Raw genomic sequence first — 13,751 nt, forward strand, 5'->3', positions numbered from 1 at the left:
AACAGCACTTTTTTCAGTACACAAGAATTATTTTTACTAACTTCTTTACCTTCTTGTTTACTCATTTTTGTCAAGTGAAATTGTACAGTTCTGTACCATATTCTCATAAAGGATTATCAAGCACCAAGTAAATACTTGCTAATTTCATTAGTGTGACAAAATGCTTCCTTGAGACTTCAAGCTGTCTTAAATTTTGTAGTCAAACTGTCCTTTGTTAGTTTCTATGGCACTGTACAGGAGTCTGACTTCTTATTTTACAGGGTTGTTGTCCTTGCGGAGATGTTTCATTTTTTCTTGAAAGTATTATAGTCTTATGGTCTGCAGAAGCAGTTTCCTAAATGCTGCTGTTTTGATCTGCTTTGTAAGAGCAATGGAAAAATCAAAACTAAGAGGGAACTAAAACATCTCACTTTAAAACCTAGGCTTTGTTTAAACTTCTGTCTCTCCCTAGTCATGAAAATTGTATGTAACTGAAAAATCTTCAATTAAATCTGAATAATAAAGCCTTCAATTTCTAGTTTGTCAGGATATTGTGCCACAAGATCCCAGGGTAGTGTTTTGTTCTCCTTTGTAATCTCTTTGTGAGGTAGCAGGTAGGAACCATCATCTTAGAGCAGACTTCTAAAACAGTAGAAAGATGAAGAATTTTAGAATCCAATTCAAATGATTCATGTTTCTGTAGAAATGCAAACTACCTCAGAAATGTTACTTCTTCCATACTCTATATGTGTGAATACCATACAGTTGGCTACATTTTTCTAACCATAAGAACACTAAATACTAACATGTATTTCAGTTGTCCTTATCAGCTAGAAATGATGCTTATTTTACAGTTAAAAACTGAACTAGTAAATTTGTCACTTGATTGTTTTTTTTTTACCTTCTCGCTGTGCTTCTGTTATACAGGGAAGGATGCTCTTTTCCCATGACTATATCTTTTGGTGTGGTGATTTTAATTATCGAATAGATATTCCAAATGAGGAGGTTAAGGAGCTAATACGACAACAGAACTGGGATGCCCTTATAGCAGGAGACCAGCTTATCAACCAGAAAAATTCTGGACAGGTATCTTAAAAATGTTACCACACTGAAGAATATTTCTCTTTGTGGCTTCAGCAATTTTCTGTGGTGCTTCTGTAAATCCATATCCTCAGCATGTTTCACCTCACATTTTTTCCAGGTAGTGTATGGAAGGGTGGGACAAGGCAACATTTAGTAACTGATCTAAAGAAGCTGTGGTGCAGATACAGTGACTAGCTGTAGGAGTGAGGTTTCCCTTTCTCCCCTGAAAAAAAAAAAAAAAAGGCATTCTCTCATCTTTTTAGAACTTTGTGTTGGAGTTTACTACTTGAAATATTTTTCTTTTCATCAGGTGCAACTATTAAAAATATTTATATAACTTCTTTTGTAATAGTACTGTTTACTTTAAATTGCTGCAGTAATAGGTCTAATGCTGTTACTGTCATTCTGTTTTAGTTACAAATAAAAAAGACTATGGACTAACAAAGTCAGAAGAAAGCTTCAGATTTAAGATTTTTAGGATTTCTTGGGTGGCAGCATGTAGCAATTTAAAAGACTACTTGTAATTAATCAGGTTTTTTTGTCAAAGTGTGTATTCTTTCTGTCCAGCTTTATACTGTAGATGGTAAGGTGAGAGAAAATCCTATTGTTAGTTTTGTCTGCTTGCCAGCACTTTGATCATAAGCAGTGCTTTTTTCTGAATCAGAGTACTCTTCCATTTGTGCTGGTGTCTTGTGCACCAGAATAGGAGTGATACTTGATAAAGTTTTTTTATAGCCCCTTTCTTAGAGAAAAAGAGATGTACGTTCAAATGGGCAGACAGTGTGATTGTTAATTTGACTAAAAACAAGAGGAGTGTAGATGTCTTGGGGATATATAGAACATAGATGGAAACTACTGGAATGTGAAAAAGACTCAGGATAGTGTTCTGACTGGGGAGAAGAAAGGGTAGTATTGCACTGTTGGGGTAATATTCCATTATTTGGAAGCAGCTGGTGGGGCAGCAGGGACTATCAGCTGGCTAGTGAGGGTGGCTCTGTGGTTGTTTCATGTGGCTGTTAACTGGTGTATCTGCTGTTCAGGAAAGGTGTTTACATAGCAACTTTCTTCATATAACTAGGTTAAGAAATAATTACTGAAGGCAAAAAAAAATTAGAAATTGTCTCAAAAGTTGTGGAACTTCTGACATTCTGACATTGGTCTTCTGACATAGATTTTTAAATTGACTGGATTTCAATTTATGTTTCCAACAAGAAAAGCAGGCAGGCACGTCATTTGATGCAGACTTGGCTATAAGATCTAAGTTAGATTTATATTTTACCTATGTCTGATGAAATAGAACTGCCCATATAAGAATAAACTCACAACTGGAGCTAGTTAAGTTAACTAAAGGGTTTTAGCTTGTGTTTAGTTTAAACAACTAAGGAGTGACAGAATCTACTGGCTTTCTAACATCTTGTGTCAGCTGTGTCTGTTTATGCTGCAAAGCACCTAAAGGATATTTTATTCTTTTCAGTTGACTCTGTATCCCTAAATACTGTACACACACTTGACAAATAATTTCACACAGTATCTAATTTTATTCTGTTTTCCTCTTCACTTGAGAAGAAACGGTGATATTATCTCTCTAATATTTCAGTTCATTTTGAATGTATTAAGGACTCCTTATTTTTCTTATTTTTTTCCTTAACTTGTATTTATTAGTGGGTCATATTGTGTCAATTTGGGGGAGTCCTTTGCATGTTCAAATACGCACATAAAATATAAACCTTATTTCCCAGCTTTTGCTGGCACATGAGCAACTTACCAACTAATTAAAGTGCAGTGGACAGTATCTGTGTTTTGGATGACCTCAAGTTCTGAACAATGTTGGAGGAACAGTAGATTGGTTGTGAGCCTGGGCTTAAAGATAAAAATGTTGACATACTTCTGTTAATAATGACATCTCTGGGTCACTATTTAGTCTTAGTGGCAAATGTAGAATGTTGTCAGCAGATAATATGTGGAGAAGAATTCATATTATCAAATTACTGTGGTTTTTTGAGATCTATATACAGGTTTTCACTGTTAGAAAAGAGAACTCTGAGTAGTTTCAAGCTGTTTCCCATCTGTTTCTGTCTTCTGTCATGACACATGCTTTGTTTCTTACAGATTTTTAGAGGATTTTTGGAAGGGAAAATAAATTTTGCTCCTACATACAAATATGATCTGTTTTCTGATGACTATGACACCAGTGAAAAATGTCGTACACCGGCATGGACAGATCGTATTCTTTGGAGAAGAAGAAAATGGCCTTTTGACCGATCAGGTTTGAACACTTCCTTAAATTATTAAAAATATTAACTGGCTTATAGAATCCGTTTAGTGACACTCACACTGCCAGTGATTTTGAGGTTCTGTCCCTGACTTTGTATGAGACAGAAGGCATCTGCAATAAATACAGTGACGATGAACAGGAGAAGCAAGAATCGGGTGCCACTCACTGATACATCAGTAGTTCGAAAGGGACTTCTAGGGTTTTTTTGGTAAAACACTTAGTTTAAGTTTACTTTTTTTTTTCCTCTTTTTGTAAACAGCTTTTTTTTTTTTTTTAAGTCTGTTTTGTAATCACTGTGTTTTTTGTTTTCTTTCATACCGAATGCAGCTGAAGACCTGGATCTTCTGAATGCTAGTTTTCATGATGACAGTCATGTGTCTTATACGTGGAATCCTGGTACTTTGTTGCACTATGGAAGAGCAGAGCTGAAAACATCTGATCATAGGTCTGAGCTTTATTTTATACATTATCTTCTATCACTGAAGATCTAATGTTTATGTTGCTTAGATACTCAGCTTACAGGTTTTTCTCCTGTATTTTTTTCCAAGGCCTGTGGTTGCATTGATTGACATTGACATATTTGAAATTGAAGCAGAAGAGAGACAAAAAGTGTATAAGGAGGTGATTGCAACGCAAGGACCACCTGATGGTACTGTCATGGTCTCCATCAGAGGTTCTTCAGCAGAAGAAAACTATTTTGATGATAACTTGATTGATGATCTTCTCCAAAAATTTGCAAGCTATGGTGAAGTTATACTTATAAGGTTAAAAGGACTTTTTACTTTCAATCTCTATTCCTTTTCATTGTTCCTACCTGTTTCCTGAATAAAGTTGCTTTTTTAGCCAGTATTTCAGTTATGATCTGCTTCATTTTTAGAAATTTAGATTTCAGCTTTAATTTGAAAATCAGTTTTACATGCCTGTATTTATCTCTGTTTTCACACTTAATTTTTCCAGATACTCTTTATTTTTGAGATTGAGTATCACACTTTGTCAGAAAATAGAGTTAAAATCTGTCATTTTATATAAATTTTGTATTCTAAAATCAAGTTAGTAGTTTTAAATGAACTGAAGATGAGAGGATCCCTGTTAATGTTGCATTTTAACTAAACTGTTAATTGAACTGTAAGTGTTGTGATCCTTTTTTTGCATTTTTTAGGTCTTGTTTTGTTTTTTTTTCAGAAAACTAGTACCATAGTCCCAAGTTCATAGTGTGATTTAACATGGAACACATAATACAAAAATCTGACCTGTAGCCACACAGTTGCTATTGAAAGTGTAACTGTAGTCATAGTTACACATTTTAAGAGGACAGTGCTTTTGATGGGTGGTATTTACCTGATTCTCTTTTGCTTTATTTTTTTGTTGTTGTTGTTGCAAGGATGCATTGAGTTAAACCTTATTAGCTTTTGGTAATTATCAATATACTTAATGAACTTTAAAAAATAACTCCTTTCCATCAAGTGAAACACTGAAAAACCTTTAAGATAAGAGGATTCAGAAGTTAGCAGGTAGGGAGAAAGTATTTTAATTACTGTTCCAAATGGATTTTTCAGGTTTGTGGAAGACAAGATGTGGGTAACATTTTTGGAAGGAAGCTCTGCTTTGAATGCTATGAATTTGAATGGTACTGAGGTAATGTAAAAATTACTGAACTTTTGTATAGCAAGAGAAAATCCAACATTTTAAAGAATACTTGGGTGGGTTGGGATTTTGTTTGTTTGTTTTTAGATCTTTAAAGTTTTTCATGTTCCATACTAGAACAATGCAACATTCATGTTGCATCTAAGTTTTTTTTTACTTTTGCTATCCACAAAACATTATGTTGAGTTTCAAAAGCCAGCTGAGACAAGTACCCAACTTAATTTATTTTTAGAAGGACTGTTAGATAAATGAAGAGCCCATATGGAGAGGCATCTTCATCAAAATAGGAATTTTTATTTCTTAATTATTATTACATATAAGGCAGAGTTTTTGAGTTTGTAGTATGAACCAGTTTATCGTATTTAGTATGAACCAGTTTATCATATTTATAGCCTGCGGTTACTTAAAATTCAGAACTCCTGTACTGAAATATCTTTAAAATGTCAAAATTTCAGCTCTCATTGATGTCTGTAGGGCCAGAATTTAATCTTTGTAAAAATGTTATTTTTTCATTTAAATTTTTACTGATCTATGTTCCTTTTAAGACTTAGATTTTGTAATGTGATGTTTGCAGATGGATCCTTGCATCAACTGAGAGTTTCACTGATAGTACCTGCAGGGTAGGGACTCAGTGTAATGTGTCAGTTTGCAGAATGAAGGCCTAATGTTCTATCAGTCTCTTAAAATTACTTTATTATTGCAGTTTATAAACAAGTCTGTTTTTCTTTACAAAGAGTAGTGTTTCTGCCTGAATAAAGACACCAGAAGTGTTCTTAGTAGCTGAAAAGGAAAATCTTTTGAGTTGTTAGGTTTTCTTTAGAAAATTATTAAATACTTATAGTAACAGTTTAAACAACTTAATTGCCAAAATGAAGTGAAAAAGATAATTATTTTTAATGTGCCACTGTCATTATTTAGTCCCAGAAATTATTATAGTCTTATTTGTGCTGTTTTCAGGGTTTTTTTAATTATTATTTTGCTTTCTAAATCTAGAACGCTGAATTTTAATGTTTGTATCTTAACAATTTCTGTTTTGTGCATACCTGTGTGACAATCTAGCTGCTAGGAAGGATTATAAACATAAGCTTGAAAAATCCAGATTGGATCAAAAGTTTGGAAGATGAAATGAATCTGGAGAAGATTAATATTGGGTTGCCTTCATCAACAAGTTCCACTTTGCTTTGTGAAGATGCTGAGGTTACTGCAGACTATGATATGGAAGGTTTGTAGTAAAAAAAAGTATTTCTTGTTTTCAAATGCTTGCAGTCCTAAATAATATGGTTGATTTGATGTGTATATTGATACTTTAATGCCTATCTAAAACATATAAATTAAAAGCCCCATTACAATCAACAGTATGTTGACTGCTTGTTAAGCAGTGTCAGTTTGCACTGAATCTCTAGGTTTTACTAATTTGCTGACCTTCTCTTTAGTCTTCTCACTTAATCCTGTGACCTACCCTCTTTGGGTCACTTCCTTCAGGCAACTATTACTGTTCATGGAGAAACGCTGTGAGTGAGATATAAACAACTTCAGAGCACAAAGCAATTATTTTTTTGCCAATACACATAATGAGCTCCCATACTAAGCACTATTGATTTTCACATACTTTCTTTTCTACATCAAAATATATTCTTCTTACATCCTTGGAAAGTAAAACAGCAGGTTTTTGAACAGCAGCAAAAAGAAAACTAACCAACACCTTACCTGCTGACACTTCCTGTGTGTATTGCATTTCCATATGTATTTTACAGGGTTGTTTTTTTATAATTTCTGGAGCAGATGTACTTTCTAGCTGTAGTAATTGTGTCTATATTGATTTTTCTAAGTTATACTAGCTCATTTGCTTTGAATTTCCATCCAAGCTCCTTAGTAACAAATATTATGTTGCAAAAGAGATGGCAGCTATGTACATAGACAAGAGTATACTAAGGATTTTTTGTACAGGTATGTCATAAAATATGTTTTGGTAGGGTACAGATATGGGAAGCCAATATAAAAAGTTGGAATTGGTGTAAGTCTTGGTGTCATAGGATACTTACCTGTTTTCCAATGCAGGTAAGAAACAGGACTTTTAACAGTTTAGATACCTGGATGCTTGGTTGATTTTAATAATAGTCCTATGGGAATTTGCATTATTCTCTTAAAATGCAACATCTCAAATTCCACAAGAGTTTTAAATCAAGAGCTAATATGTAATTAACAGCCTAGTTACTCTGTTACTGCTGAGCAGTGCAGAGTTGAAACTGGAACTTCTGTAGAGCGTTGTGTCTTGTTCATGTACCTGAAGAGAGAGAAGCCTAGAAGTTATGGAAGAAAGGATTACTATGGTCTTATTGGAGTGTGATGGCAAATTGTCTACTTTAGGCATTTTTAATATTAACATTAAAATATTCTAAATTGAGAGTTTACTTTTCAAAGGCGCATCCATATTGAACCTTTTTAAAAAATATTATTCTACCTTTTCAAACAGAAGGTATTACAAGTAGCAGATAGCTTGAAATCTCCTACCCAGCCTTCTGAAAAACGTGAAGTGAAGCCTGACATCTATTGCAAACCAAGGAAATAATTTTTGCAAAGGTCTTCTTTGTAAAGCTAATTGTTTTTTAGATTAAGCAACATTACAGTTGCCACACTATTATAATTACCTATAATATATAATATATGTTGTGCATTTGGAGTGTTTTCAACTGGTTTGAGTATATATGTATTCTTCATGTGTAATTTTATTATGCAAGAATCATACTTTGGTTACTGAGTTAATTCCTTGGAACTTGAGAGCTTTTTGCAGAGAATCCCATGGCCAAAACCAGTTTATAATTTCCATACTTTTAAAAATAAGTAACTATTGTTCCCTCTATTTTACATGCTTTATTCTTTTTTTTTTTTTGGATGGGGTTTGTTATTTAGGAGACATTGATGACTATAGCGCTGAAGTAGAAGAAATCCTTCCTCAGCATCTACAGCCAACTTCAGGTTCTGGTCTTGGAACCTCCCCAAGCTCTTCACCACGTTCCAGTCCCTGTCAATCCCCTACACTGTCAGATGGACCTACACTCCCAGTGAGACCGAGCCGAGCACCATCAAAAACTCCTGGACCACCTGTTTCCACACACAGTGTGTATTACATTGCTCACTGCCTCTATTACTACTATACAATCTGGCAGTTGTATAGCCTTGTGGTAGAATACTAGCTTATGCAATATTTTTATCAGCGTTTTTTAGATTAATATAAAACGTTATTCTTGTCATTTTCTATCATTTTACACATAAGTGGCCTCGGGCAAACCACCTCATTCTTTGTGTCTCAGTTTTCCTTCTGGGAAGTGGAAGAGATTTGTTTCCTGAGTCTTAGTACACTGTCTGCTGAGCTGTGCTGCTGCAAACTACCTAACTTGCTCTGGTTCTTTAGCATTTCATCATAAAAGAGACATCTCAGGAAGTTACTTGATTAACAGGCTTTCTAAGTTGATTAGTTTGAAACCTCTGTTCAAAAATTCTGTTGCAGTGTGTTAGTGTAATCCTTATTCACTTTAGTTATACTCTTAAAACACAACCCATTTCAATTAATGCTCCTATCAGCTGTAATATCTAACTAATAATTACTGGATTTTGTAAATTGGATGTACGATGTGAAAAAATCTGTTTAAATGCAGCTTTTCAGTGATAAAGTGAACATTTATAATTACAGTGTTTGAAAGGACTTCTAGACTGATTTATTTCAATGTAATTTGGAGTAACTTTACAAAGACTGCTAAAGTGCCTTCAGAGTTCCCCTTGTAACATTTTTTTCCAGAGTGCTTGGTTCATAGATAAGGATCAAAATCAAAATTTGCAGCTCTGCAATTTTTAACAATGTTCAGGATTCCATGAAAAGCATATACTGATTAAAGCATGTGAGACAAGAATTTTGGTTTAGAAAATCTGCTTCTTTTCCCAATCAGCTATTCCTCTTGTTTCCTCTTTCTCAAAAACTTCTGTATTGTTGTTTCCGGGGCTGGGTTACTAACTGTCCTCTCTGTGAAAATAACTTGCTATTAGAAGAGCTTTGCTGTGATTTGAATGTACAAGTGATTCATTTTTGCATTGTTTTCTGTCACACTTTTCAGCTGAATTGCAGCTTAGTGCCCAGCAGAAAGAGTCTTCTCAGAGTTTGGAGCCTAAGCGTCCCCCCCCGCCTCGCCCCGTTGCTCCTCCTGCACGCCCCACTCCACCACAGAGGCCACCTCCACCATCAGGTAATGTAGTGACATGTATCAAGTGGTCAGAAATATTTTCTTTCAAGTCTGTGAGATGAATTTTGAAAGTCCACATCCAAACTATATTATTGGTTTGGGGCTCAGTGGAACATACAAATTTTTAAGCAAAATGATTGGTTGGTACATTTAGTAGCAATAACAGGATGGGAAAAAAACCAGCCTTTTTCAGTACCATCTAAATATTACTGTCTTGGAGTGAATAAATTTTAAAATTTTTATTAACTTATTTTCACAGTTTAAAAATGTAGGCTTCCTAGAGCAGTGTTTACTCAAATTTTCATTTTTGTAGCATCTTCATTTTAAAAATAAAAGATAACTAATATTTTGCATTCATTGATTTTTATTCCTTTAATTTTGGCATCAGTATATAGGCATTTATTTTATCATGTCTAAGTTTTTAATGTAGAATTCATTTGGATCATCTGAAAATGTAAACAATTGAGCAGTAAGAGAAACTGGATGTTCAGAAGCATACGGGCAACATAGTTAATAACAAACTGACCCTTTTCATTTTTAACTTTCTCATTCTTTTTCTTCTCTCTCACTGTACTGATATTTTTCATTATTGCTGCATTCATTTCTTAAATTCTGTCAGGCGGTAGGAGCCCTGCACCTGCTAGAAAAGAATTTGGAGGTAATGATTTTAATTGTTTTCAAATATGACTACGTAGCAAAACTACTGTGGTGGTCTGTTATGGCAATACTTAATATGATGATTGTCCAAAGATATAAAAATGGGTGATTTTTTAATATTAATGTAATTTCTTTCTCAGGGTTTGTATCCCCATCTGAATTAAATTTGACTTTTTAGTAAAAACATATTTCTCCAGTTGTAGATACATTAGAGTCAGAGAGATGAAAGTTGTTACGGGGTTTTGTTACTTTGTTCTGGTCAGAATATATTCAGCAAATTTTCTGTGAAAGCAGAAACTCATCTTTAGTTGTGAAAAAGCTAGCTTTTTTCCTCATAGTCCATGACAAAGAGTGTTGTAAAATTGATTATGATTGTAGGTATTTGCAGTGATTATCCATTAATTAATTGTTCTAGTTGAAACCACTGCTGGTCTGGCTCATTTTCTTCTGGATGATCACCAGTTAATGTGAGAGCTCCAAATCACTGAGCTATATTTATCTCTTAGCTGAACACTGACATATGGGTGGTTTATTTTCTTTTTCCATGTCTGAAATGTGCTCCTAAGCCCTTCCTAGAGACATGAAAAATCCTCCATTGTTCTTGGAACTAGCATTCAGCAATCACAAATGTAGAGAAGGTATTTTTTTATTCAGTTACTTTGAAGGTACTCAATAGCCACAGGTTTTTAAAAAGTAAGAAAATCCTGAAATAATTCTCCACTAATTACTTCCCTTTTGATAATGCTGTGGGCTTTATCAGCCCTTCAGACTAGTTGAGGGTTTTTTACCTGCTTGATCCAGTTTTGCATGTAGTAACAACTCACACATTCTCAGAGATGCTTCTTCTTGAAACTAATCTTTGCCCTTCTTTCTCACACACTGTAGTTGACCTGCCCTGCTTGTACTTGAATCAGTTCAATAATACATGTGATAGAGTGAGAATAGTGTTAGTGGCTCTGAAATATTTTCTTAATGGCTTTTCAGACACTGTCACTTGGTTGGAAAGAGGGTTTTTTTAGAAAATAATTCAAAAGTTTTGAGCAATCTCAGGAAAAAAGTGAACAATATTACATAGTATAAGTATCACTAACTTACTCTGTCGGGCAGGAATGTGCATGTCTCTTAGATACAGTGGGAGGCAGTTATTATGCCAACGGCATAATATTTACAATTAGTTAAAATGCTTAAGTTTTAGAAAAGAGCCAGTTTATACATAACGTGCCACATCTGTGGAATTCATTGTACTGCTTCAGTCCTACATAGTTTTATGTGCACTGACACAATCCTGTTTGCCTGGTTTGTCTCAATTGTGCAAAGACTAGCCTTTTTTTACTCTCTTGTAACTTGCATAAAACTCACTCTTTATGCAATCTTTTAAAAGAGATTGTAATATATTTTTTCATATATTATTCTGACCTAAAGCTCATCCTACTTTTTCTGTCTTCTTCATTTTCTGCTCATGGGTACATTTCTAAACATAATGCTTTGCTTTTCAGCAGTACCTGAGCTCAGCTTGGAGCAAGCTAGCACAGGACTGGAAGCAGTAAACACATCATAGGGTGTTACTGTGCTTGGGGAAATGGCATCTGTTTCTCTTACTGAGAATTACTATTCCTAAAGCACTCTGAAAATATCCCTGTGTACTGAATAAGTGTATCCAACTTCATTTTCAGGTTTATGTAGCACATGCAAAATGACTGATCATGTCTTTAAAGTGCTGTGCATTTTAAATGTTACTCTTTTTTTGCTCATGTGTTCTAAGATTTTTGCTGAATGCCCTTAACTTTTCTTCTAATGGATCAGTATGCTTTGAAGATGGGAGTAGGATCTGGGCATCCAAGTTGTTTTTTTAGAGTTTGGTCATATTTGACATCATATTGCAACTCAGAATGCAAGGAGACAAGGCTATGTGCTCATTGCAGGGGTTTACAAAGTGTAGACTTTTTGTCTGCTGCTACAAAAGATTTCCACGGAAGATTTTATAAGCTCATGAAGCTTTATAAGCTGAAGCTTTTTATAAGCTGTTTATAGTTAAAAATAGAAATGTTACATTCTGTTTACCAAGGTTTTTTTACATTACAAAGTGATTTCTTACAGAACATTAAAAATTATAGGGGCTGCTGTCTATTTCTTGAAGTCACAATAACTTTCTTTTTCTCTTAATATAACATTAGTCAAACTTTGTGATTAATGCAGGAAAAGCTTATAGTTGTCTTTCATAATTGGTCTAAACTGCTAAAATGGGGTTACAATTGAGAGAATGCACAGTGTTTTCATGATATGCAATAATTTGGGTAAAATGCATTATGTTTTCACTGTGAATATCTTCCAAATAAATAAAATAAACCTAGAAAATACAGTAGTAATATTGACACTAAACAAAATGCAAGTATATTAAGCTATGAAAATATATACACCCAAGCAGCAAGTACTTAATAGTGTACACTGATATTACCATTCACAAATTAAACTTAGCCTTGCAAGAACAATTCAACATCTGTATTTTGCCCTTGTAGCTTTTTTTATGTTTGTTTGTTTTTCCCCAGAGCAGAGTTCAGGTTATTTGGGTGCATTAACATATGGCAGTTGTTTTGAAAAAGCTTGATTTTGGTTTTGTTTAAATATGAGGAAGGACACTTTCCCTTTCTTGCTGAAGAAAGAATATTCAGTAATGGAGGAAGCAAGAAGCCTTAATGCTAAAATAGTTCAAATGTAGGCATCAAAAGCGGCCTAGATTTCATATATATATATATATATGCACATATACACACATGCACGTATGTGTACATATATGCACATTTCACTTTAGGAGAAGTTGGGGTTGCTTTATTTTCCATTAAGCTAATGTGTGAATGTAGTCTTTGCATAACATGCAGTTCTGTCTAAAAGATGTCAGGGCATATGTTATAGGTTGTTCCTTAAAATGCTATTTAAAGTAAGTCTGCGATATCTTTACTTGCAAAATACTGTTTCAAATTGCAGTGGAGATTTCAAGCTATATACAGACTACAGTAACAGTTTAAAACAATACCCAAAAATGTTTTTCAGGTTCAGAAGTACTTTTTTCACTGTCTTTAAAGCCTTCCTATAATGCCAATTGTGATAGCATTATTACAGCACCATAGTTTTGCTTCATCACTGTTGAAGAATATTATTAGTAAGTGAATTTGGGGGTATTTGACCTGTATGCCCCTCCTCTCCCATATAATGAATATTTTTTAATTTGCACAACCTTTCAAAACCCTCATGCACAGAAGTCTTCTTCCTCTGTATGGTGCACCAACATAGGACAAAGGTCCTCTGCCTTTCTTCTCCAGAAAGCAGCTGACTTTATTAATCATCTCACATAAAACAAGACTTCCTTGACAAGAGCATCCTGAAAATAGCTATTCAAAGGCTTTATATCTCTGTAACCACAGAGGGTTCAGAGGAGTGTCCTGTACACAGTTGGGCTGCTCTCCACCTTCCTTTTGTTTTCCTTCAGTTAGCAGGTAGGCTCCTCATAGCCTATGGGTTACCACTTTCTCCCCCAGAGTTCTGGGTTGCCTGGGAGAGGGGCAGAGCTAGTACCTGAAAGCAATCAAATGTTCTCAGGCCATGCTCTCCTCCTATGCCCCCTCCTAACAGTCTCTGTTTATCCCTCATCAGTGCTGCTTCTCTTGCAGAGTTCACTGTCAGAAACTTTTGTGCTGGAAATCAAATGTTAATTGGCAGAGCCAGGAACTCACACAGAATATATAACATATGCTAGTATTTAACACCTTTGAACCAGATGTTCAGGAAAACCAGAGATCTTACATCTCTGGAGAGATAATCACATAGCAGCCTCATCTACAACCTTCACTCTTCCTACTCATGAGTGACGCCTCCACCCATAT

General features: G+C 34.7%; 1 protein-coding gene across 4 annotated transcripts in view; it reads left to right on the forward strand.

Annotated features, from left to right (window-relative positions):
- The window catches only part of SYNJ1 (synaptojanin 1), a 62,107-nt gene that overhangs the window by 34,536 nt on the left and 13,820 nt on the right, over positions 1 to 13,751 (forward strand). For 3 of the 4 annotated variants that reach the window (XM_010004672.1, XM_010004674.1, XM_010004673.1), the window contains exons 17-26: positions 907 to 1,065; positions 3,172 to 3,328; positions 3,665 to 3,782; positions 3,886 to 4,101; positions 4,894 to 4,972; positions 6,041 to 6,203; positions 7,892 to 8,085; positions 8,742 to 8,760; positions 9,091 to 9,219; positions 9,836 to 9,874. In XM_010004672.1, coding sequence (XP_010002974.1) covers positions 907 to 1,065; positions 3,172 to 3,328; positions 3,665 to 3,782; positions 3,886 to 4,101; positions 4,894 to 4,972; positions 6,041 to 6,203; positions 7,892 to 8,085; positions 8,742 to 8,760; positions 9,091 to 9,219; positions 9,836 to 9,874 — 1,273 coding nt within the window. The remainder of the gene's footprint in view (positions 1 to 906; positions 1,066 to 3,171; positions 3,329 to 3,664; positions 3,783 to 3,885; positions 4,102 to 4,893; positions 4,973 to 6,040; positions 6,204 to 7,891; positions 8,086 to 8,741; positions 8,761 to 9,090; positions 9,220 to 9,835; positions 9,875 to 13,751) is intronic. The other variant, XM_010004671.1, reaches the window with a different exon arrangement.

Source organism: Chaetura pelagica, unplaced genomic scaffold, assembly GCF_000747805.2.
Source record: "Chaetura pelagica isolate M959 unplaced genomic scaffold, ChaPel_1.0 scaffold299, whole genome shotgun sequence".
NCBI classification, from domain to species: domain Eukaryota; kingdom Metazoa; phylum Chordata; class Aves; order Apodiformes; family Apodidae; genus Chaetura; species Chaetura pelagica.